The sequence below is a fragment of the Myripristis murdjan genome, chromosome 11 (assembly GCF_902150065.1).
Source record: "Myripristis murdjan chromosome 11, fMyrMur1.1, whole genome shotgun sequence".
Taxonomy (NCBI): Eukaryota; Metazoa; Chordata; class Actinopteri; order Holocentriformes; family Holocentridae; genus Myripristis; species Myripristis murdjan.
The window spans coordinates 2871463-2894518 of record NC_043990.1 but is presented as its reverse complement, the minus strand read 5'-3'; the positions used below and the strand labels follow the sequence as shown (position 1 = coordinate 2894518).

The window sequence follows — 23056 nt, the reverse complement described above, 5'->3', positions numbered from 1 at the left end:
CTGACCCACTCCAACAGGGACACATATTACTCTCATCAGGATGTTCATCAATTGATTAATTTTAATAACCTCACGATAATGTGACTAACTTCATATTCCATGTTTCATGTTGATGATATATATGTATTTTGATGATTCTAAAAATGTTTCAAGAATTATGTTTTCAATTTAATTTACCTTTTGTATAATGCAGCGTTCTCTAGATTAAACAATAAAAATTCTGTTATTATGTTATTATGTTTTTATGATTAATTTATTATTTTTATTTTGATATCTCTCACTATTTAAAGTAAGCTTTTTTATTTGTAAAAATCACTTTTAAATCCTGATAAGTTGTGTTGTTCAAACATGCACAGTGATTACTTGTCACTAAAAGTCTGTCACTTGACAGACTTCTGGTTTACTGCAGGTTGTTGTGTCTTCAGAAAATATGCTGAGATCTTTATTATACACCTGGAAAACTGGGGAAATGAATTTCAGGATGACAAAAAAACAGGAGGATATCATCAGCATAAAGCAATATAACATGACTTTGATCTCTGGTTTTGACCCATGAGAAACTAAAATATGCACGTCTCTTCTACACAGGGCTCAAGTACTGACGTAAACTAAAATGTCAACAACTGGGTCGGCATCAGGGCAGCTCACTTTGCTCCATGTTGTTGTGCTTTTAATGTTTCTGATTGGGCTTCTTCACTGGAACTGTCCTCTTCATTTGGGGAAACTTTCAGCTTGTTGAGGTGGGAGGTGGCTGTTTGAAGCTCAGAGGGAAAACTGACACTGACACTATCAACAAGATGATATGTTCTCATCAACCGTGTGTGTGTGTGTGTGTGTGTGTGTGTGTCCTCAGTGAACTGTATCAGTCCCTGCAGTAGCTTCCAGCTGCAGCAGTCACTTCAGTTTCTGTTCAGTCTGACTGAGGGAGGTTTTTGTACGGCACTTTTTCACTGTGTGAACAGACGCTGACTGTTGATATAATGGTAACTCTGACAGTAGTAAACTGCTGCATCTTCAGCCTGGACTCCACTGATGGTCAGAGTGAAGTCACTCCCTGATCCACTGCCTGTAAAACGACCTGGAATACCTGATTCTCGAGTATTAACATAGTAAATGAGCAGCTTAGGAGCTTCTCCATCTCTCTGTTGGTACCAAGATAGAAGGTCTATATTAACTTCATTACCGTCATCATCAAAGTCAGTATCAACATAAACATCCTGGCTGGTTTTACATGTGATGGTGACGGAGGCTCCCAGAGCAGCCCTCACTGCTCCAGGCTGAGTCACTGTGACCTGGCCTCTGGACTCTGAGGACACACAGACAAAAACACAAAGCAGCGTCATGCTTTTCTCCGCTTCATTTCAAAGGGACGGATCTTCATAGAGGAGAGGACTTTGATTCTCTGGACTTTACCTGTCAAGCAGCAGCAGAGGAGAGTCCAGATGAGGATGGAGCTCAAAGTCATGTTTGGATGAGGAGGATTTCTGGGGCTTCTGTTGTCATGAAGGACAGCTGTCAGTCATCCAGTCTTCAACTCTCAGGACTATAAACTCTCCCAGAGCACTGGAGCATGGTGCTGCTGATGCAAAGTGGCTCTCTATGGAAATGCTCTGACCCACTCCAACAGGGACACACATTACTCTCATCAGGATGTTCTTTATCCAGACTTCTGCAAAACAACTACTATATTAATGTACTTCTACTAACATTTCTTTCAAGAAATTAAAAAAAAGTACTTTAAAATGTGTTAAAAATCTGATTTTCCTCTATTTTTGCCCCACTTTTTGAAATAAAGTACTATATATTAACTGATGTAGAAAGGAACATTTTTAAATATCTTCAACTATTTGCTCTATTTATTTCAAGTGTAATGTAAAGGTTTTCAGCTTATATCATGTTTATGTGCATGAGAGGCTTCTTAAAGGGAAGTGAAACAGTGTGTGAGTGAGTGAGTGACTGCTGGAGCATAAAAACCATCTGACAGAAAGGGCTCTAGTTTCCCGGCGCAGCGCGGGGTGGCGCAGTGAGGCGAACCCCGCGCAGAGCTAGTTTCGACCGGCGAAGCTGCAGAGGCGGACAGTTTCCAAGTTTCGCAGGCGGACTTGCGCCGAGATGGGAGTGGCGGCGTAGCGGGGGGAGGTGCCGACAGATTCGGCTTGGCGCAGTGACAGTTTCGTGCCAAAAGGCTTCGCCGAGGTGCGCCAAAAGCTCGCCGTCTGAAACCACGTCTACTTTCAGCGCAAGGCGGAGCGGAGCCGGCGCAGTGGAAGTTTGGCTGCCTGCCTCACATTACCAAAACCTCACAATCAGCACAAACGGTATGTTTGTGCTGATTGTGATCGTAGCATTGAATAGTGTTTTTTTCGGTATTTATTGCATCATTCATGTGTCTGACATTCCAGAAGCCTGCCTGTGAGGTTTTGGTGACGTGTCCGCACTGCTCGCCGGTCTCCGCTCCGCGCCTGTCTCCTGAGCTCCGCTCCGCCTGCGGCAATAGACCTCCATGTCAGCTGTGTAAACTTTCATTACGCCTTCACGCAGCGCATTTTAAAGGCAAGGACAGGGGCTCATTTGATTGGTTAAATGTGAATCGGCTGTGTCAAACCCACTCCATGCCTTCTCTCCTCCCCTCCGCCGGTAGGAGGGACGGCGGAGTACTTGCGCCACCGAGAACGGCGTGCCAAACTTGGAAAATCCGCCTGGCCACACCCAGTTGGCGAAGCGCATCTGCGCTACGCCCCCGCCTCGCCTGGTCTGCGAAACTAGAGCCCAAAGTCCTTAAAGCCTGATGCTTCAGGAGCATCAGCTTCTTCTCCAAGCAGCTGACTGCTGCTCCAAGCCTCATCCAGACGGCCCAAAATGTCTCTGCTCTATAGAGGCCTCCAACATCAGGAGTCCGTTTTGCCTTCCCATCATCTTTCTCTCAACACTGCTTCTTCTCTCCATTTCTATCAACATTATTCCCTGAGGTTGACACCACCCACATAACGCCCACACACTCAAGCCAAGTTTCTGCTGGCCTCCTTCACTTTTCTCACATCTTCCATATTCAGAGCCTCAACCATAGACTTCCACCTGTCTGCTTCCCCCTGCATATTCCACCTGTTGTTCTCCTCACAATGTTCTGGTCTTCTCTCTGAAATGACCAATCAAACCCACCGACCTCATGTTTATTCATCAGATGTATCCATCTCTCAGTCCATTTGAAAGCCTGGCAAACTGCCTCTCCCTTTAAAGATCTGAGATTCCTGCTCTTTCTGATCTGCTTTTCAGCTCAGAAAGCGCTCACCTAGCTACCTGCCCCTGGTTCCATTCACACTGACGGCAAATCCTCCACGTCCTAAATCAAGCTGCTTCTCCAGCCGTTCCTTCAGCATTGGAGTCACTATTCCAGCTTCTCACCATGGTGTTTCTCAACACATTATCCTCGTCATGAGTCACTTGTCTTCAGCAGTTTTTCTCTGTTGTTGCTCAGATGTGAAAGACCTTTGTTATTCACAGTCACCTCTATCTTCTCAGCAAGGTTTTGGGGGTCCGCTGTTCCCTGGAGGATCATTCAAATAGTTGTGTGTGTTTGCATATGTGTCCTGCCTCTCTGCTCTCCACCCGTTAAGAGGCCAGTGTTGATCAGTGGCTGTCCAGGCCTTTCACAGCCACTGACACGCTGGCAGCACAATGATGATGTCACACATTCTCCTGCTGGGCACCCTGGGGCTCCTTGTTCAGGGTGAGACTCTTCTGAAAACTTGGCTTCAGGATGCAACCAGCTTTACCACAATCATCTTCTGCTGTGATGGAGAAACACTGAGACCAGCAGCATTCACCTTCTTCCATCTGTTCTCCATGTTAAAGAAATCCTCCTCTTCTGTTTTCATATTCATCATCTTTCTCCAAGCTGTATTTGTCTCAATAACCCTTCTGCTCTTTTGGATATTTTCCAGATTCATCAGGAGAAATCACTCTGACTCAGTCTCCTGGATCTCAGTCTGTTAGTCCAGGACAGACTGTCTCTATCAGATGTAAAACCAGTACAAGTGTTCGTAGCTATCTCGCCTGGTACCTTCAGAAACCTGGAGAAGCTCCTAAACTCCTGATATATGGTGCTACAAACCTTCAGTCTGGAGTTTCAAGTCGTTTTAGTGGAAGTGGATCTGGGACTGACTTCACTCTGACCATCAGTGGAGTCAAGGCTGAAGATTCAGGAGTTTACTACTGTCAACAGGGTAGCAGCACACCGTTCACACAGTGAAACAACATCTTACAAAAACCTCCCTCAGCTGGAGAGGAACTGATCTGTCAGAGGTGAACAGAAGTGGAGTGTGTAATTTAACGTCAAATGTCGCGTTTTACTCTTTTATTTGTTTTTCTATTCAGAAATACTTTTCAGACATCAGAAAATAACCCATACACGGTGCACAAAACTTTTATCAAATGAACAAAGTATTTATTTTTTTTAATGTTAAAAGCATTTACACATTCTATGTTAGTTCTTCAAACAACCTGCGTGTTTTTCAACTCATTGGATCTACAGATACCCCCAAAAATGTTTTTGTGGCGCTGAATTGCACAGGTTGGAAACTATATTTAAGTTCAGACATACAAAGTATTCTTTAGTAAAACCTAACCCTAACACAGATGTGATGTCAGCTTCTTCCTGTGAGTTTAATTTGATATCAGCTTTGAAGGAGAGATGTTGATTCTTGTTCAATCAGTCAAACTCGTCTCGTCAGCTGGCCTCACAAAACCTAAGAAACATGATCACAGCAAACCAGAGGCCTGTATCACGAAGCAAGCTTAGTTTTCGCTGGATTCGCCAGACCTATCCGACTACACTAATCGAGATCCTGGTGATCAGGGATAACCGGTATCACGACGCTGGTTATAAACTCGCTCATTCGATCCAGGTTTGCCTCATCAAGAGCCGTGAACGCGCACGTATAAGGGGCGGAGTCTGAGGCAGCAGACCAATCACAAACATGAACCACAAGGGGAAAAAGCACAGCGTATGTCACGGCGGAGGAGCAGCGTATTATAGCCTACTGTAAAAGTATGAGGAGGAAAACAACATTTACACACTAAATCGAACACCGCGGCTGCCGCCAAGAGAAGGCGGAATGCTTGGCAACGAGTTGCCAACTGCATAAATGCGCAAATTACACATCAGTGGCTCAAGTCCACATCTGACGCTGAAACCCATGCACTGCACTGCACTGCACTGTACTGCACAGATGTGTTGCGTGTATGACCGATATAGTTGAATTCCCCCGGGTGTAACCCCTCAGCTGCCAATCAGGCCCATTCTCTCACACAGGAATAATTTGCCCCCCAAAAATATTTAGAGCAAATTTATTGTGCCATTTTAAATGTCCCTAAAATGTTGTGAAACGCCTCTAAAAATGCTTTTAATTATCAAATTTCCTTTAATGATCTCTCATGTGTGTTTTCCTCTCCTACAGAGTGTCAGCTGTGTATAGCAGGCAGCTGTTAGCCAGGCTGAAGTGCTGCTTCACATCAGCATCACAGCCTCTCTCTCATACAGAGAGTTGTCGGCAAAATCTAACGTGTTTCATCGGTCAAGGAAAATCCTTTCACGCCGTAATGCTCTCCGGGATCCTCAATGATTGGACAGGCCACGGTTTGGCATACAGCTGATTGGCCAGGGGGCGGTGCTTTATGTAGGATTCAATCCTATCCTGAAAGTTAGCCTGTCCTGGAGCAGGCTAGCATTCAGGAAAGGATTAGGACAGGTTTTCTATCCCGATCAGAGGTGAACCAGCTTTGTGATACAGAAAATCCGGAGTTGAGCCTGAAGTTATCTCGCTAACAATCCCGCTTCATGATACAGGCCTCTGGAGTGTGAGGGTCATTGTCAACTTGCTCCATCAAACCAGGTTTTTCTAATATATTCATGAGCGGGTTCATATGAAAGACATCACATGTCGTATGGACAGATCCAGATACGGTTAAATAGGATAAAAATATTGATCCCTGAAGCAAAATTAGATCACTGCAGCAGGAAAAGTAATTCATCAAGGACTAGGACATTGAAAATATAAATACAGTATGACAAGCAGCAATACAAAAACAGGGATATAAACAATAAAAGCCATAGTAAATAGGTTTATTTGTGGGATTACATTGATCTTTACTTATACTGTATATATATTCATTTTCTATTCCTTTTGTCAGCAGGATTTTCCTTATAGCGACTAGACTGATGGCAGGCAAGGACTCAGTTACATGACTCAGCAAAGTCAGCCAACAGTGTTTACTTGCAGATGTTCATCACACAGGTTGACAGGCAGAACATCAGGGAAACAGAGTCTGGCAAGGCCATGACTAAAGCCAGGTCAAAAATACACTGAGAGAATAACACAGTACAGATAAAGCTGGTGTGACTGACACAATATTCAAAGACTGACTGCCTCAAAGCAAAGGAAACACAGAGACTAAATACACTAAGTAATGGGACACAGGTGAAACTCATCAGGACGTGGCAGCATAATCACAGTGGAGCAAACACACACAGGGCAGGAAGTCAAGTTGTCTGAAAGGATTTCAACAATAAAACAATGAAGGAAAAAAGAAAGATGTATGTAGGGAAGCAGGGCGAGACGTTACACCACAAAGTTTACAAGAAGCCCTGTTTTATTGCCAGTGGGCTCCAAATGGTCCAATCCAGAGCATGTTGATATGGAAACATCTGTATGCCTGATGTTCAGCTGCTGGCTGTGGGGTTGAGGCCAAACTATCTGCCTCAGGTGTTTTCAGCCGCCATTGTTTTACTTGTGTACGTTTCACCGTCGGCAGTGGTGATGTCACTCAGTCCACCGTCACGGACCTTCAGACACGGCATCCCAGAGCACTCCTCATAATAAATGGAGATTTGAATCATGTCAAAAGCTGCAAGACCCTGAAGAACTTCATCCAGTACGTGACCTGCAACATTAGAGGGGATGAGACCTTGGACTTCCTGTCTGCTGATGTTAAGGAGGCATACAGCGCCGTACAGTGCTGCCAAAACATCCATCTCTGATATGACAAATGATGGAGAGCAAAGTGCTTCTGCAGGTCTGCACACACGTCTCCATGTGAACAGCACAATCTGTATGGCAGGTCGACTGACACTTTCATTTGAATGCAGCATTTTTGTCCACACTGGGATCCTGTAGGGAAGCAGCTGAATGGGTGGATGGTTTACACGTTTGGATCAGTGAGCCTGGACAAAACCTGCTCCGCAGCAGGTTAGCTCTGTGGCAACAGTTACCATGGCAACCCAGGTTGTCAAGCCTCAAGCTATAGTTTTAAAAATGATCATAGTTATGTCATATGTAGTTTTCGGTTGATACATGCATGTTTTCTCCAAAAATGTTAACTGTCATGTTTTACGTTACTGGTAAAGAAAAAAAAATTCACTGCCAAAAAATTAAATATATTTTCAAAATATATGTAATCAATAATGATAATTTTTGACATAGTTTGATGGCTAGTGATGATATGTCAGTCATTTGTTATTAAGTTTTCAAACCTGAGGCTGATCTCAGTGAGTTTGTTGTTTTCAAAGTGAGAGAGCCGTGTCTCTCTACAGTCAGAGGTTTTTGTACGGCGGCTCAATGAGTTTGTATCACTGTGGTACACTTTTGGTGGAGGAACCAGACTGGATGTTGGAAGTAAGTTTAATTATTTCATGTTCTTATCAATCCATGAGAAAAATATATACTTTTTCATATTATTTGCACTTCATGAAACAAACTGCCATACTTGACTTTTCATGTTAATGTCTGATTTTAAGCGAACAGTGATCTCAAAGTAGTGAAATCAGAGAAGACTTTGAAAAACTGAATCCAAATGATCGGTTAAATTTCTTTAATTTGAGGAAATTTTAAGTTTATTAAAATGAAGTTCATTACAACCAGAAGAGAAAGCATTGATTCCAGATTATTTCTTTAAAGTGGCATCTTGAGGACTTGTAGTTGTTGCTTTCTCTGACAAAGTGAGAGAGCCGTGTCTCTCTACAGTCAGAGGTTTTTGTACGGCGGCTCAATGAGTTTGTATCACTGTGGTGGACTTTTGGTGGAGGAACCAGACTGGATGTTGGAAGTAAGTTTCTGCACAAATATTAAATATCATGTAATGTGTTACTGCTGCTGGGTTACTTTTATTCTTCTGTGTGAGTGTTAGTGGTTGGTTTTAACATGGATTTTGTTAATTTCCATCACTTATAGTCACTGTTTTTTCTTGCCTGTGTTTCTCCTTCACCACATAGTTTGACTCAGTACTTCTTTAGACTTTTCATTATAAATTGTGAAAAATGTTTAAAACTGACCAGCTTCAAAGTTAGAACAGTTGAATGCAAAGCTTTGGTTCCTTCAGACCGTTTGACCATATTGATTTTAATTTAGTATTTTTACATGACATGTGAAGCTGAATGAAAACTAATTTGAACAGAGTGGGGATTAAGATTAAAATCTTAAAATGTAGCCAAATTTCTCATTCTTAATTTCATCTCATATTTTTTTTCACATATGGGATGAAAATAATTTGTTTGCTGGCTGAAATCAGTTTTGATGAACAGAATAATGTTGCTTGAAAATCATTATGGCTGAAAATGCTCAACAAACATTTATCTCAGTTATAGATGCTCTTGTTCAGATTTCTTTAAAACAGACAATGTATTGTGCATTGACTTTGACTTTTAACAAAAAAAAAAAAAAAATTAATGCTGACAAATCAGTAAATTATTTAAACTGTAAAAATTAGATTTTAGTTCTATTCTTTAAAATATTTAAGGACACACGCCATTATTGATGTGTGATAATTTTTATGGAGCAGCCAAATAATTTTTTATTTTTATCTGTTATGTGTATTGATGTATTTTTGTTCATATGAGGACTCTTTCTGTGCTGATGTGCATGAGAGGCTTCTTAAAGGGAAGTGAAACAGGGTGTCAGTGAGTGACTGCTGGAGCATAAAAACCATCTGACAGAAAGTCCTTAAAGGGGAAAATGGACTCTCACACAGTAAAGGTGTCCAACCGCCCGCTGACTGACTGCCAGCTGCTTATTTCCCGCCCTCTAAGCTGATTGGTGTCTCCTAGGTGACGCCCCTCCCACCCTGACGGTGCTGCCCCCCTCCAGAGAGGAGCTGCAGCAGGGGAGGGCCACGCTCATGTGCCTGGCCAACAAGGGCTTCCCCTCAGACTGGAGGCTGGCCTGGAAGGTGGACGGCAGCAGCAGCAGCAGCAGCAGCTGGGAGCAGAGCAGGAGCCCCGGGGTGCTGGAGAAGGACGGCCTCTACAGCTGGAGCAGCACCCTGAGGCTCACTGCAGACCAGTGGAGCAAGCTGGGCTCTGTCACCTGTGAGGCCACCCAGGGCTCCCAGTCTCCGCAGACCGAGACACTGAGGAGAGACCAGTGTCCCCAGTAACTGACCTGACTCACTGGGACTTCTGCTACTGGTTTCACTCTGCAGCTGCTCTCACTCTGCACTCTGCCTCATCTCTCTCTCTCTCTCTCTCTCTCTCTCTCTCACTCATTAAATCTTTAAATAATCATTTATTTTTCTTGCTGTAATGCAGATACTCTATATATGTTAAAATAATAATAAAAAAAATCTTTTTAACAAATAAGTTGTGTCCTTTTTCCTGATAAACACTGATATTAAAGCACGGGGATGGAGGAGTGGATTTTAGGTTCAGCTGGCACACATACTGTAAGATTTCAAAATGTAAATGAGGGTGTCAAACTTCAGGAAAGCCTCATTTAATTCAGAATAATGCTTCCCAGGCATAGTAGTGATTAGGCCAAGCATCTTTCATGTGCTTTGTTACTGCTTTTATTCCTGGAGGAAACTTGCTCTGATATAGCCAAAGTGTCATTCTCATTATTCACAATTATAAAAATAAAAAATATCATCAGCATATGGGAATGAGTGCTAGTATGTTTGAACAATTACCTAAATTTAAAGGAATGACACTATTAATCTTCACCTCACGCTGTTTGCAGAAGTCACACAGAATAATCAAGGATCCTTTCCACCCTGCCCACCACCTTTTTGAACTTTTGCCATCTGGCAGAAGATACAGATCCATCAAAACATGCATCACATGATCCTGGAACAGTTTTTATCCCACAGCCATAAGCACACTGAACAGTGACACAACACTAATGTAACATGTAATCTGTTTAACAGACATTTTACTGCACTATTGGTATTATCCTCAGCATACATTGTTACTGATGTGTATGTGACGTTTTGCTGTGTGGTCAGTGAATGGATGTTGACGTGTGGGGGATAAGCTGTTTGGATCATTCAGCAGTGGTTTGGGGGTCGGCATCAGGGCAGCTCACTTTGCTCCATGTTGTTGTGCTTTTCATGTTTCTGATTGGGCTTCTTCACTGGAACTGTCCTCTTCATTTGGGGGAACTTTCAGCTTGTTGAGGTGGGAGGTGGCTGTTTGAAGCTCAGAGGGAAAACTGACACTGACACTATGAACAAGATGATAGGGTCTGTGTGTGTGTGTGTGTGTGTGTGAGTGTGAGTGTGCGTGTCCTCAGTGAACTGTATCAGTCCCTGCAGTAGCTTCCAGCTGCAGCAGTCACTTCAGTTTCTGTTCAGTCTGACTGAGGGAGGTTTTTGTACGACGCTTTTTCAATGTGTGAACAGCCACTGACTGTTGATATAGTGGAAACTCTGACAGTAGTAAACTGCTGCATCTTCAACCTGGACTCCACTGATGGTCAGAGTGAAGTCACTCCCTGATCCACTGCCTGTAAAACGATCTGGAATCCCTGATGCTCGAGTATTAGCATAGTAAATTTGCAGTTTAGGAGTTTCTCCATCTCTCTGTTGGTACCAGGCTAAATAGTGGGTGCTTCCAGAAACATGAACATTCGGGCTGGTTTTACATGTGATGGTGACGGAGGCTCCCAGAGCAGCCCTCACTGCTCCAGGCTGAGTCACTGTGACCTGGCCTCTGGACTCTGAGGACACACAGACAAAAACACAAAGCAGTGTCATGCTTTTCTCCGCTTCATTTCAGAGGGACGGATCTTCATAGAGGAGAGGACTTTGATTCTCTGGACTTTACCTGTCAAGCAGCAGCAGAGGAGAGTCCAGATGAGGATGGAGCTCAAAGTCATGTTTGGATGAGGAGGATTTCTGGGGCTTCTGTTGTCATGAAGGACAGCTGTCAGTCATCCAGTCTTCAACTCTCAGGACTATAAACTCTCCCAGAGCACTGGAGCATGGTGCTGCTGATGCAAAGTGGCTCTCTATGGAAATGCTCTGACCCACTCCAACAAGGACACACATTATTCTCCATTGACTCTTTACTGACATTTTAATAACAACAGTTTATATTTACATTTGGCTTGACATGTTTACTTCAAGAATGTCTTCTGTTTTGTGTCATTGTGACACAGTTTGATAGATTTTAAACTTAATTATATCAGCCAATTTTCACAAACATATATGAATTTCGGTCAGGTCATTCCTTTCACAGTGAGAGAGCCGTGTCTTCGAGACAACCATGAGGTTTTCAATGAATCAGTCGCTCTCTAGACTTTCAGTGGAGAAACAAAACTGATTATTGTTGGAAAACACAATTTCTGCATACATGTTAAATATCATTTGATTCATTAAATCCTGTTTCCTGTTTTCACCATGATGTCTGACTCACAGCTGCTTTATTACACTTTTCGTTACACATTGTGGACAAACTGAGAAAAGTCAACAACTTACATGTCAGTAAAGAGTGAAAAGAGCATTACTTCCTTTACTGTGTTATACTATACTGATTGGTACATTTCACTTTTTAACCTGAAATTCTGAGCTCAGTGAAAACTAACTTGAGCAGAATGTGGATAAAGATGAGGGAAAGAAAAAATAAATCAATCTTAAAGTCTTCAAACCCCAAAACCAAATGTGTGTGAGGCCTGACATCTGCTGGCGGACATCAGGACACTGAATCGGTGACATGCTATTGGCTGGTTCCAGGTGATGTAACAACAACAACAATAACAATAACAATAATAATAATAATAATAATAATAATGGTAACAACAATAATACTAATGATAATAATAATAATAATTATAATAATAATAATTTTTGTAGCGCTTTATATCAAACAAATGATCTCAAAGTGCTTACAGTGCATAAAAACATTTAAACTAATACAGCATTTAAACTAAGATAGAAACACAGTACATAGTACTTAGTAGGAACTTAACAAAAGCAAAAGAAAAACAAGAAAAAAGCACAGGAGGCTGGAGAGCAACATGGTTTAAAAATACAACGCTAAACAACAGCTGGACAATATTTACAGGCCACAGAGGGCTAGGGTAGGAGACAGTCTAACCAAATGCTTTACTGAAAAGGTTTTCAGGCCTTTCTTCAAAGCATCCACAGTCTGTGGTGCCCTTAGATGGTCAGGAAGAGCATTCCACAGACTAGGAGCAGCGGAGCAGAAGGCACGGTCACCCATCGTTCGGAGTCTGGTCCTAGAAGGTTTGAGGAGGTTGGCTTGCCCAGAGCGGAGGTGGCGTGTGGAGGAGTGAGGGGTAAGCAGTTCCTTGAGGTAAAGGGGGACAGTGCCATAGAGGCACTGGTGGGACAGTAGGGAGACCTTATACTCTATCCTTTGCTGAACAGGGAGCCAGTGGAGTGATTTGAGGGTGGGTGTAATGTGCTCATGCTTCTGCACACGCATCAGGATCCTGGCTGCACTGTTTTGAACATACTGCCGCTGCTGGATGTTCTTGCTGGGGATCCCAATGAGAAGTGGTCAATCTCAGTCCAACCTAGAGGAGACAAAGGCGTGGACCAGCTTTTCAGCATCTGACAGAGTGAGCGTGGGGCGGAGTTTAGCAATGTTCCTGAGGTGAAAGAAGGAGGTCTTGCACAGGTGTTTAATGTGAGTCTCAAATGTGAGGTGAGGATCAATTCTCACACCCAGGTTGGTAACAGAGGATGAGAGGTGAATGTCAAGACTGGAAAAGGTGATGCTGATGACAGCTGATGAGCGGATCTGGTGTGGGGTGCCAACTAGAATGGCTTCAGTCTTTGAACTGTTTAGTTGAAGGAAGTTAGCCGTTATCCACGCCTTTATCTCCTCGAGGCAGGTGTTAAGTGTGGATGATGACAGGGCTGCAGAGGGGGTGGGGTCGGTTTTGAGGTAGAGTTGGGTGTCATCAGCGTAGCAATGGAAAGATATTCCATGTCGGCTGATGACACTGCCAAGGGGGAGCATGTAGAGGGTGAAAAGGGTGGGGCCAAGGACAGATCCTTGGGGGACACCGCAGGTGACAGGGAGAGTGTCCGACTTTGCTGCACCCAGGGAGACGTGTTCCGTACGGTTAGTAAGATATGATGTGAACCAGGACAAGGCAGAGTCAGAAAGTCCAATGGTGGAGTGAAGGCAATGTAGGAGAATCTGGTGGTCAATGGTGTCGAATGCTGCTGAGAGGTCGAGGAGGATGAGGAGAGATGGTGGGCCAGCATCAGCCGTCATCAGCAAGTCGTTTGTCGTTTGTCACACTGACCAGAGTGGTTTCAGTGCTGTGGCCAGGGCGAAAACCAGGCTGGAACTTCTCATAAAGACTGTTGGATGTGAGATGGTTGTGGAGTTGGGCCGCCACTACCTTTTCCAGCACCTTAAATAGGAAGGGGAGGTTGGATATAGGGCTGTAGTTGGCCAAGACATTGGGGTCAAGTGTGGGCTTTTTGAGCAGTGGATGTCATCTGCTGCAAAGCACAACAGGTGGTGACATTACCCGGCTGGAACCACAGATCAGCCAATTACAGTTGGCCAGTTGAACTCAACTTCTCATGAGTAGACATGAGGCCTTAAAGGACCATCCCAGTGACTCTGAATGTTCAGTGTCAAATCTTCAACATGTTCCTGCTGCTCTTTTCCCAAAGCAAGCCGTGGTATTTAAGAACTCGCATATCATTTTTACTCCCTTTTATTACGGCCATTGGTTTCCATTCATTCCACTATGACATGAAAATGGACTTTCAGAGACTTCAAGCTGTCATTCAGCAGTGGTTTGGGGGTCGTCATCAGGGCAGCTCACTTTGCTCCATGTTGTTGTGCTTTGAATGTTTCTGATTGGGCTTCTTCACTGGAACTGTCCTCTTCATTTGGGGGAACTTTCAGCTTGTTGAGGTGGGAGGTGGCTGTTTGAAGCTCAGAGGGAAAACTGACGCTGACACTATCAACAAGATATGTTCTAATCAACCGTGTGTGTGTGTGTGTGTGTGTGTGTGTGTGTGTCCTCAGTGAACTGTATCAGTCCCTGCAGTAGCTTCCAGCTGCAGCAGTCACTTCAGTTTCTGTTCAGTCTGACTGAGGGAGGTTTTTGTACGACGCTTTTTCACTATGTGAACAGACGCTGACTGTTGATATTGTGGTAACTCTGACAGTAGTAAACTGCTGCATCTTCAGCCTGGACTCCACTGATGGTCAGAGTGAAGTCACTCCTTGATCCACTGCCTGTAAAACGATCTGGAATACCTGATTCTCGAGTATTAGCGAAGTAAATGAGGAGTTTAGGAACTTCTCTATCTCTCTGTTGGTACCAAAATAGAAGGTCTACCTTAAAAGCATTAGCATCATCATCATAGTCAGTACCAACATGAACATCCTGGCTGGTTTTACATGTGATGGTGGCGGAGGCTCCCAGAGCAGCCCTCACTGCTCCAGGCTGAGTCACTGTGACCTGGCCTCTGGACTCTGAGGACACACAGACAAAAACACAAAGCAGCATCATGCTTTTCTCCGCTTCATTTCAGAGGGACGGATCTTCATAGAGGAGAGGACTTTGATTCTCTGGACTTTACCTGTCAAGCAGCAGCAGAGGAGAGTCCAGATGAGGATGGAGCTCAAAGTCATGTTTGGATGAGGACGATTTCTGGGGCTTCTGTTGTCATGAAGGACAGCTGTCAGTCATCCAGTCTTCAACGCTCAGGACTATAAACTCTCCCAGAGCACTGGAGCATGGTGCTGCTGATGCAAAGTGGCTCTCTATGGAAATGCTCTGACCCACTGCAACAGGGAAACACATTACTCTCATCAGGATGTTAATCAATAACCAGTGATTTTAACATACTACCTCATTGCTGCTTATTTCAGATTAAAAAAACAATCAAACACTTTATTAGTGTACATTTACTTTGACCTTTCCTTGAACATAGTCAAATCCAAACCTGTATTTAAAATCGGGTTTTCTTCTATTTTTCTTCCACATCTTGAAATAAAATAAGTTTTCACAACTGATACTGATTACAATTTCCAAAAAATATTGTCAAATATTTGCTCTATTCATTTCCAGTGGAATGTAAAGGTTTTTGAGATAATAACATGTTTGTATGCTGATGTGCATGAGAGGCTTCTTAAAGGGAAGTGACACAGTGTGTGAGTGAGTGACTGCTGGAGCATAAAAACCATCTGACAGAAACTCCTTAAAGCCTGATGCTTCAGGAGCATCAGCTTCTTCTCCAAGCAGCTGACTGCTGCTCCAAGCCTCATCCAGACGGCCCAAAATGTCTCTGCTCTATAGAGGCCTCCAACATCAGGAGTCCGTTTTGCCTTCCCATAATCTTTCTCTCAACACTGCTTCTTCTCTCCATTTCTATCAACATTATTCCCTGAGGCTGACACCGCCCACATAACGCCCACACACTCAAGCCAAGTTTCTGCTGGCCTCCTTCACTTTTCTTACATCTTCCATATTCAGAGCCTCAACCATAGAGTTCCACCTGTCTGCTTCCCCCTGCATATTCCACCTGTTGTTCTCCTCACAATGTTCTGGTCTTCTCACTGAAATGGACAGAGACCAATCAAACCCACCGACCTCATGTTTATTCATCAGATGGATCCGTCTCTCAGTCCATCTGAAAGCCTGGCAAACTGTCTCTCCCTTTAAAGATCTGAGATTCCTGCTCTTTCTGATCTGCTCTTCAGCTCAGAAAGCGCTCACCTAGCTACCTGCCCCTGGTTCCATTCACACTGACGGCAAATCCTCCACGTCCTAAATCAAGCTGCTTCTCCAGCCGTTCCTTCAGCATTGGAGTCACTATTCCAGCTTCTCACCATGGTGTTTCTCAACACATTATCCTCGTCATGAGTCACTTGTCTTCAGCAGTTTTTCTCTGTTGCCGCTCAGATGTGAAAGACCTTTGTTATTCACAGTCACCTCTATCTTCTCAGCAAGGTTTTGGGGGTCCGCTGTTCCCTGGAGGATCATTCAAATAGTTGTGTGTGTTTGCATATGTGTCCTGCCTCTCTGCTCTCCACCCGTTAAGAGGCCAGTGTTGATCAGTGGCTGTCCAGGCCTTTCAGAGCCACTGACACGCCGGCAGCACAATGATGATGTCACAGATTCTCCTGCTGGGCACCCTGGGGCTCCTTGTTCAGGGTGAGACTCTCTTCTGAAAACTTGGCTTCAGGATGCAACCAGCTTTACCACAATCATCTTCTGCTGTGATGGAGAAACACTGAGACCAGCAGCATTCACCTTCTTCCATCTGTTCTCCATGTTAAAGAAATCCTCCTCTTTTCATATTCATCATCTTTCTCCAAGCTGTATTTGTCTCAATAACCCTTCTGCTCTTTTGGATATTTTCCAGATTCATCAGGAGAAATCACTCTGACTCAGTCTCCTGGATCTCAGTCTGTTAGTCCAGGACAGACTGTCTCTATCAGATGTAAAGCCAGTACAAGTGTTGGGAGCTACCTCAACTGGTACCTTCAGAAACCTGGACAAGCTCCTAAACTCCTGATTTATTATGCCACAACCCTTCAGTCTGGAGTTTCAAGTCATTTTAGTGGAAGTGGATCTGGGACTGACTTCACTCTGACCATCAGTGGAGTCCAGGCTGAAGATTCAGGAGTTTACTACTGTCAGCAGGGTTACACCCCGATCACACAGTGAAACAACGTCATACAAAAACCTCCCTCAGCTGGAGAGGAACTGATCTGACTCAACAGCTGCAGAGACAGTAAAGCACTAGAGACTTTGTTAGACAGATACAAATTCAGAACAAATTTTGTTAATTTTTTGTAATCATTTGAAATTTAAGACATTCCTACTTTTTCCCCATTTTTTCACATTTACAAAGTGGACTTTCTGTTTGTTTGTTTTTTTTTTTTAGCTGTTTTTTGAGTTCAGAAATGCTGTTGTTCAGTCAAACTCGGAAAATTCAATCACAGCGCTTGATAAAGTATTTCAGTTTACATTAAAGACAAAAGTGATTCTCCTGGTGTGTTCCCGTCTTCCTCTGAACATCACACACCGTATGGAAGGTCAACTGTTGCCTCCATTTGAAAACTGCATTTTTGTCCTTACTGGGATCCTGTAGGAATGATCACTGCATCTCTCCAAACAGCTGATTGGTCAGCTGATTGTTTGATTGAGTTCATTATGTCTTCTCTTACTTAGATCTTCTATGTATTTTCTTTTTTTCAGACATTTAAGGTTTATTTATTTACCTGACATGTTTTGGCGTTTGACTTCCGCCTTCATCAGAGTGTCACTGGCTCTCCCACACCTGGAGCGGCATCCTGCAGGGGGCGAGCGGTCAGCAGAAGGCGTGACCGACCTGTCAAAATCTGACAGGTTGGTCACGCCTTCCAAAAAACAACAGCTGATAAAGATGCGTCACACCAACACCCAGTGACACTCTGATGAAGGCGGAAGTCAAACGCCGAAACATGTCAGGTAAATAAATAAACCTTAATGTCTGAAAAAAAGAAAATACATAGATGGTCAGCTGATTGGTTGAGCCTTTACCTGTTTGGATCAGAAAGCCTGGACAAAAACCGAGCCGCAGCAGGTTAGTTCTGTGACATCAGTTACCATGGCAACCCAGCTGGGCTTGAGGTGAGCCTCGTCCGTGACCCTGTTAAACCAGGTTGAAGCTACAAGTCAGCTCGCTCAATCACTGATCCTGCTCCGTGACTCAGGACCCAGTTCTGTTCATATTTGACCTTTTCATGCCGACCTCCAACCTGCTGAGAGTCGACTTCCCAACCAGCGCCACCATGTGGCTTGTTCCTGCTCAGGACCACATGATCTCCAAAGCCCCCAGCACATTATTTACAGGTTAGAGGGCCCTCCCTCGACCCAGGGCCACACACACACACACACACACACACACACACACACACACACACACACACACACACACACACACAGACATGCACATCTTGCTGTGCTCCATTCAGCCTCAGTTCAGGAAGCTGAACAACACTCTGTCCATGAGGATTTTTCCAGGCACAGCAGAACTCTCTGATCTTAAGAAGACTCTCACCCCTTTTGCACCAAAGAGGTTCCAGGGCTGGTTCAGAGCCAGTGCCTGACTTAGCACCAGTTCTTTGTTTTTCCACCGCCCAAGCACCGGCCAAACTGGTTCCAAACCGGTTCCAGGCAAGCACCAACTTCAAGCAGGGGCTAAACAGGAGCCAGACAAAGAACCAATGACGCGGCCCACCACGTCATTGGTGGGCGGGGTTACAGACCCAAATGGGAACAGCAAACACTATAAACGTATCGCTAAACTTCGTCGTCATTCGTTCCGGCCACGAATATGACAGGTAGGCAGCAATAATTGTGTTTTTCACTTCTTGATTACAGTGTAGGCTTGTAAAGACACAAGCAGTATTTGCATCGCTACGTCCATTTGTCGTCCATGTTGGTTACTGTTATTCCAAGTGAGTGTCTCGCACACCCACGTGATCACGTTTTCCGCTGACGTATTGACGTGGCTCTGATTTGGCTCCGCTTGGCTCGTGGCCGATGGAAAAGCAAACTGCTTCTTGTTGGAACTAGTTAAGCACCGGCTCTAGCACCAAAACCGAACTAGCATCAGGTTCTTTTTGGTGGAAAAGGGGCATGAGACCCTGGGATTAGCACAATATTCATGTCACATTCATCCAGTTATATTCCATCAATTTAGGCTTTATTCACTGTGTTGAAAATGTTATTGTGATCTAATTCACCATCATGAGAAAAGACATGACAAACAATATCTGTAAGGATTCCCATATTAACAAACCAAGGATTTTTCAAACCAATTCAAACAAATTCTTAGACATGATACATCTACAATGATGTTTCAGTTAGTTTAGTTTAGTTTGGGGCTGCTCCTTGTCTTCTGTCTGTGATCTTCATGGACAGGATTTCAATGCACAGTCACTTTGTTGACCACAGGATTTCGTCCCTGTTCTTTTCAGATGATGTGGTCCTGTTGGCCTCATCAGCCTGTGACCTCTCAGCATGCACTGAGGCAGTTTGCAGCCAAGAGTGAAGTGGTCAGGATGAGGATCAGCAGCTCTAAGTCCAAGGCCATGGTCACAAGCTACGGGTTGTAACCGAAAGAATGAAATCGCAGGTACAAGCGGCACAATTTCCTCTGCAGGGTGGCCGGGTGCACCCTTAGGGATAGTGTGAGGAGTTCACAGTAGAGCCGCTGCTCCTCCACATTGAAAGGAGTTGGCTGAGGTGGTTCAGGCATCTCGTCAGGACGGCTCCTGGTCACCTCCTGGTCACCTCCCGGTGGAGGTGTTCTGGGCACGACCACCTGGGAAGAGGCCATAGGGAAGACCCAGGACATGCTGGGAGGAGATTATGTATCCCAGCTGGCCAGGAAAAACCTTGGGATCCCCCAGGAGGAGCTGCTGGATGTGGCCCTGGAAAAGGTCGTTTGGGCTGACCTTCTCAGCTCGCTGCCGCCACAACCCGAGTCCAGAAAAGAGGCAAAAAATGAATGAATAAATGAATGAATGAAGTTTAGTTTGATGATTCTAAAGATGTTTTCAAAATGTTTTTCTGTTTTATTGACTTGGAGATACATGAATATCACTTTACAAGTTTAACAAGATGCTGCAAAAATCAAATTGATTAGAGTTTAAAATTGGTCCAGTTTGATAGTTTAGCTGATTGTTCCATCAGCTGGTCAGTTTTGGTGGCTGAGACTGAGGAGAGTTTGTTGTTTTCAAAGTGAGAGAGCCGTGTCTCTCTACAGTCAGAGGTTTTTGTACGGCGGCTCAATGAGTTTGTATCACTGTGGTACACTTTTGGTGGAGGAACCAGACTGGATGTTGGAAGTAAGTTTAATTATTTCATGTTCTTACCAATCCATTAGAAAAATATTCATTTTTTCATATTATTTGCAACTAATGAAACAAACTCCTGTACTTGATTTTCCATGTTAATATCTTATTTTAAGCCAACAGTGATCTCTAAGTAGTGAAATCAGAGCAGAATTTGAAAAACTGAATCCAAACGATCGATCAAATTTCTTTAATTGAGTTAATTTAAGTTATTTTCAATGACGTTCATTAGAACAAAAAAAGAAAGCATTTATTCCAGATTATTTCTTTAAAGTGGCATCTTGAGGGCTTGTAGTTGTTGCTTTCTCTGACAAAGTGAGAGAGCCGTGTCTCTCTACAGTCAGAGGTTTTTGTACGGCGGCTCAATGAGTTTGTATCACTGTGGAGGACTTTTGGTGGAGGAACCAGACTGGATGTTGGAAGTAAGTTTCTGCACAAATATTAAATATCATGTAATGTGTTACTGCTGCTGGGTTACTTTTATTCTTCTGTATGAGTGTTAGTGGTTGGTTTTAACATGTATTTTGTTCATTTCCATCACTTACAGTCATTATTTCTTCTTGCCTGTTTTTCTCCTTAACCACTTAGTTTGACTCAGTACTTCTTTCGACTTTTCATTATAAATTGTGAAAAATGTTTAAAACTGACCAGCTTCAAAGTTAAAAAAGTTGAATTCAAAGCTTTGGTTCCTTCAAACTGTTTGACCACATTGATTTTATTTTAGTATTTTTACGTGACATGTGAAGCTGAATGAAAACTAATTTGAACAGAGTGGGGATTAAGATCAAAATCTGAAAATGTATCCAAATTTCAGATTCTTAATTTCATCTCATGTATTTTTTTTAACATATGGGATGATAATAATTTGATATAATACTTTGTGTGTTTGCTGCTTGAAATCAGTTTTGATAAACAGAATTTTGTAACTCTAATTTTGTGGCTGAAAATAATTAAAAAAAATTTATTTCCGTTATAGATGCTCCCGTTCAGAATTCTTCAATACTGCCACTATTTTAGTGTGCATTCATTCTAACTTTTTACAAAACACAATTTGTGCTGAAAACAAATAATAAATTCACCGTAAGTTTGAAAATTGTGAAATTTTGAGTTTGTTTCTATTCATAAAATTAATTGAAGAAACATAGCATAAGGGATGATTGATAAAATATCTTTATTTTCATCTGTTATGTATATTGATGTATTTGTGTTCATATGAGCACTCTCTGTGCTGATGTGCATGAGAGGCTTCTTAAAGGGAAGTGAAACAGGGTGTGAGTGAGTGACTGCTGGAGCATAAAAACCATCTGACAGAAAGTCCTTAAAGGGGAAAATGGACTCTCACACAGTAAAGGTGTCCAACCGCCCGCTGACTGACTGCCAGCTGCTTATTTCCCGCCCTCTAAGCTGATTGGTGTCTCCTAGGTGACGCCCCTCCCACCCTGACGGTGCTGCCCCCCTCCAGAGAGGAGCTGCAGCAGGGGAAGGCCACGCTCATGTGCCTGGCCAACAAGGGCTTCCCCTCAGACTGGAGGCTGGCCTGGAAGGTGGACGGCAGCAGCAGCAGCAGCAGCAGCTGGGAGCAGAGCAGGAGCCCCGGGGTGCTGGAGAAGGACGGCCTCTACAGCTGGAGCAGCACCCTGAGGCTCACTGCAGACCAGTGGAGGAAGCTGGGCTCTGTCACCTGTGAGGCCACCCAGGGCTCCCAGTCTCCACAGACCGAGACACTGAGGAGAGACCAGTGTCCCCAGTAACTGACCTGACTCACTGGGACTTCTGCTACTGGTTTCACTCTGCAGCTGCTCTCACTCTGCACTCTGCCTCATCTTTCTCTCTCTCTCTCTCTCTCTCTCTCTCTCTCTCTCTCTCTCTCTCTCTCTCTCTCATTAAATCTTTAAATAATCAGTTATTTTTCTTGCTGTAATGCAGATACTCTATATATGTTAAAATAATAATAAAAAAAACTTTTTAACAAATAAGTTGTGTCTTTATTCCTGATAAACACTGATATTAAAGCACAGGGATGGAGGAGTGGATTTTAGGTTCAGCTGGCACACATACTGTAAGATTTCAAAATGTAAATGAGGGTGTCAAACTTCAGGAAAGCTTCATTTAATTCAGAATAATGCTTCCCAGGCATAATAGTGATTAGGCCAAGCATTTTTCATATGCTTTGTTACTGCTTTTATTACTGGAGAAAACTTGCTCTCATTGTGCTCATTATTCACAATTATAAAAATAAAAAATATATATCATCAGCATATGGGAGTGCTAATTTGAACAATGACATAAATTTAAAGGAATGGCACTATTAATCTTCTTCTTCGCTGTTTGCAGAAGTCACACAGCATAATCAAGGATCCTTTCCACCCTGCCCACCACCTTTTTGAACTTTTGCCATCTGGCAGAAGATACAGATCCATCAAAACACGCACCACACGATTCTGGAACAGTTTTTATCCCACAGCCATAAGCACACTGAACAGTGACACAACACTAATGTAGCATGTAATCTGTTTAACAGACATTTGATTGCACTATTGGTATTATCCTCAGCATACATTGTTACTGATGTGTATGTGACGTTTTGCTGTGTGGTCAGTGAATGGATGTTGATGTGTGGGGGATCAGCTGTTTGGATCATTCAGCAGTGGTTTGGGGGTCGGCATCAGGGCAGCTCACTTTGCTCCATGTTGTTGTGCTTTGAATGTTTCTGATTGGGCTTCTTCACTGGAACTGTCCTCTTCATTTGGGGGAACTTTCAGCTTGTTGAGGTGGGAGGTGGCTGTTTGAAGCTCAGAGGGAAAACTGACACTGACACTATCAACAAGATGATATGTTCTCATCAACTGTGTGTGTGTGTGTGTGTGTGTGTGTGTGTGTGTCCTCAGTGAACTGTATCAGTCCCTGCAGTAGCTTCCAGCTGCAGCAGTCACTTCAGTT

General features: G+C 43.5%; 3 gene segments (V, D, J or C); 2 read left to right on the top strand and 1 right to left on the bottom strand.

Moving 5' to 3' along the window:
* Positions 1-947: 947 nt before the first annotated feature.
* On the bottom strand, positions 948-1465 carry LOC115367934 (immunoglobulin kappa variable 4-1-like). The segment is given in 2 exon segments: positions 948-1306; positions 1414-1465. Coding segments are annotated over 2 exon segments (411 nt in total).
* Positions 1466-3675: 2210 nt separating this feature from the next.
* Positions 3676-9467, top strand: LOC115367348 (Ig kappa chain V-III region MOPC 63-like). The segment is given in 4 exon segments: positions 3676-3727; positions 3942-4239; positions 7636-7670; positions 9098-9467. Coding segments are annotated over 4 exon segments (714 nt in total).
* A 6902-nt stretch (positions 9468-16369) lies between these two features.
* Positions 16370-21898, top strand: LOC115367891 (Ig kappa chain V-III region MOPC 63-like). The segment is given in 5 exon segments: positions 16370-16421; positions 16633-16933; positions 17472-17480; positions 20504-20538; positions 21539-21898. Coding segments are annotated over 5 exon segments (726 nt in total).
* The last annotated feature ends 1158 nt before the right edge of the window (positions 21899-23056 follow it).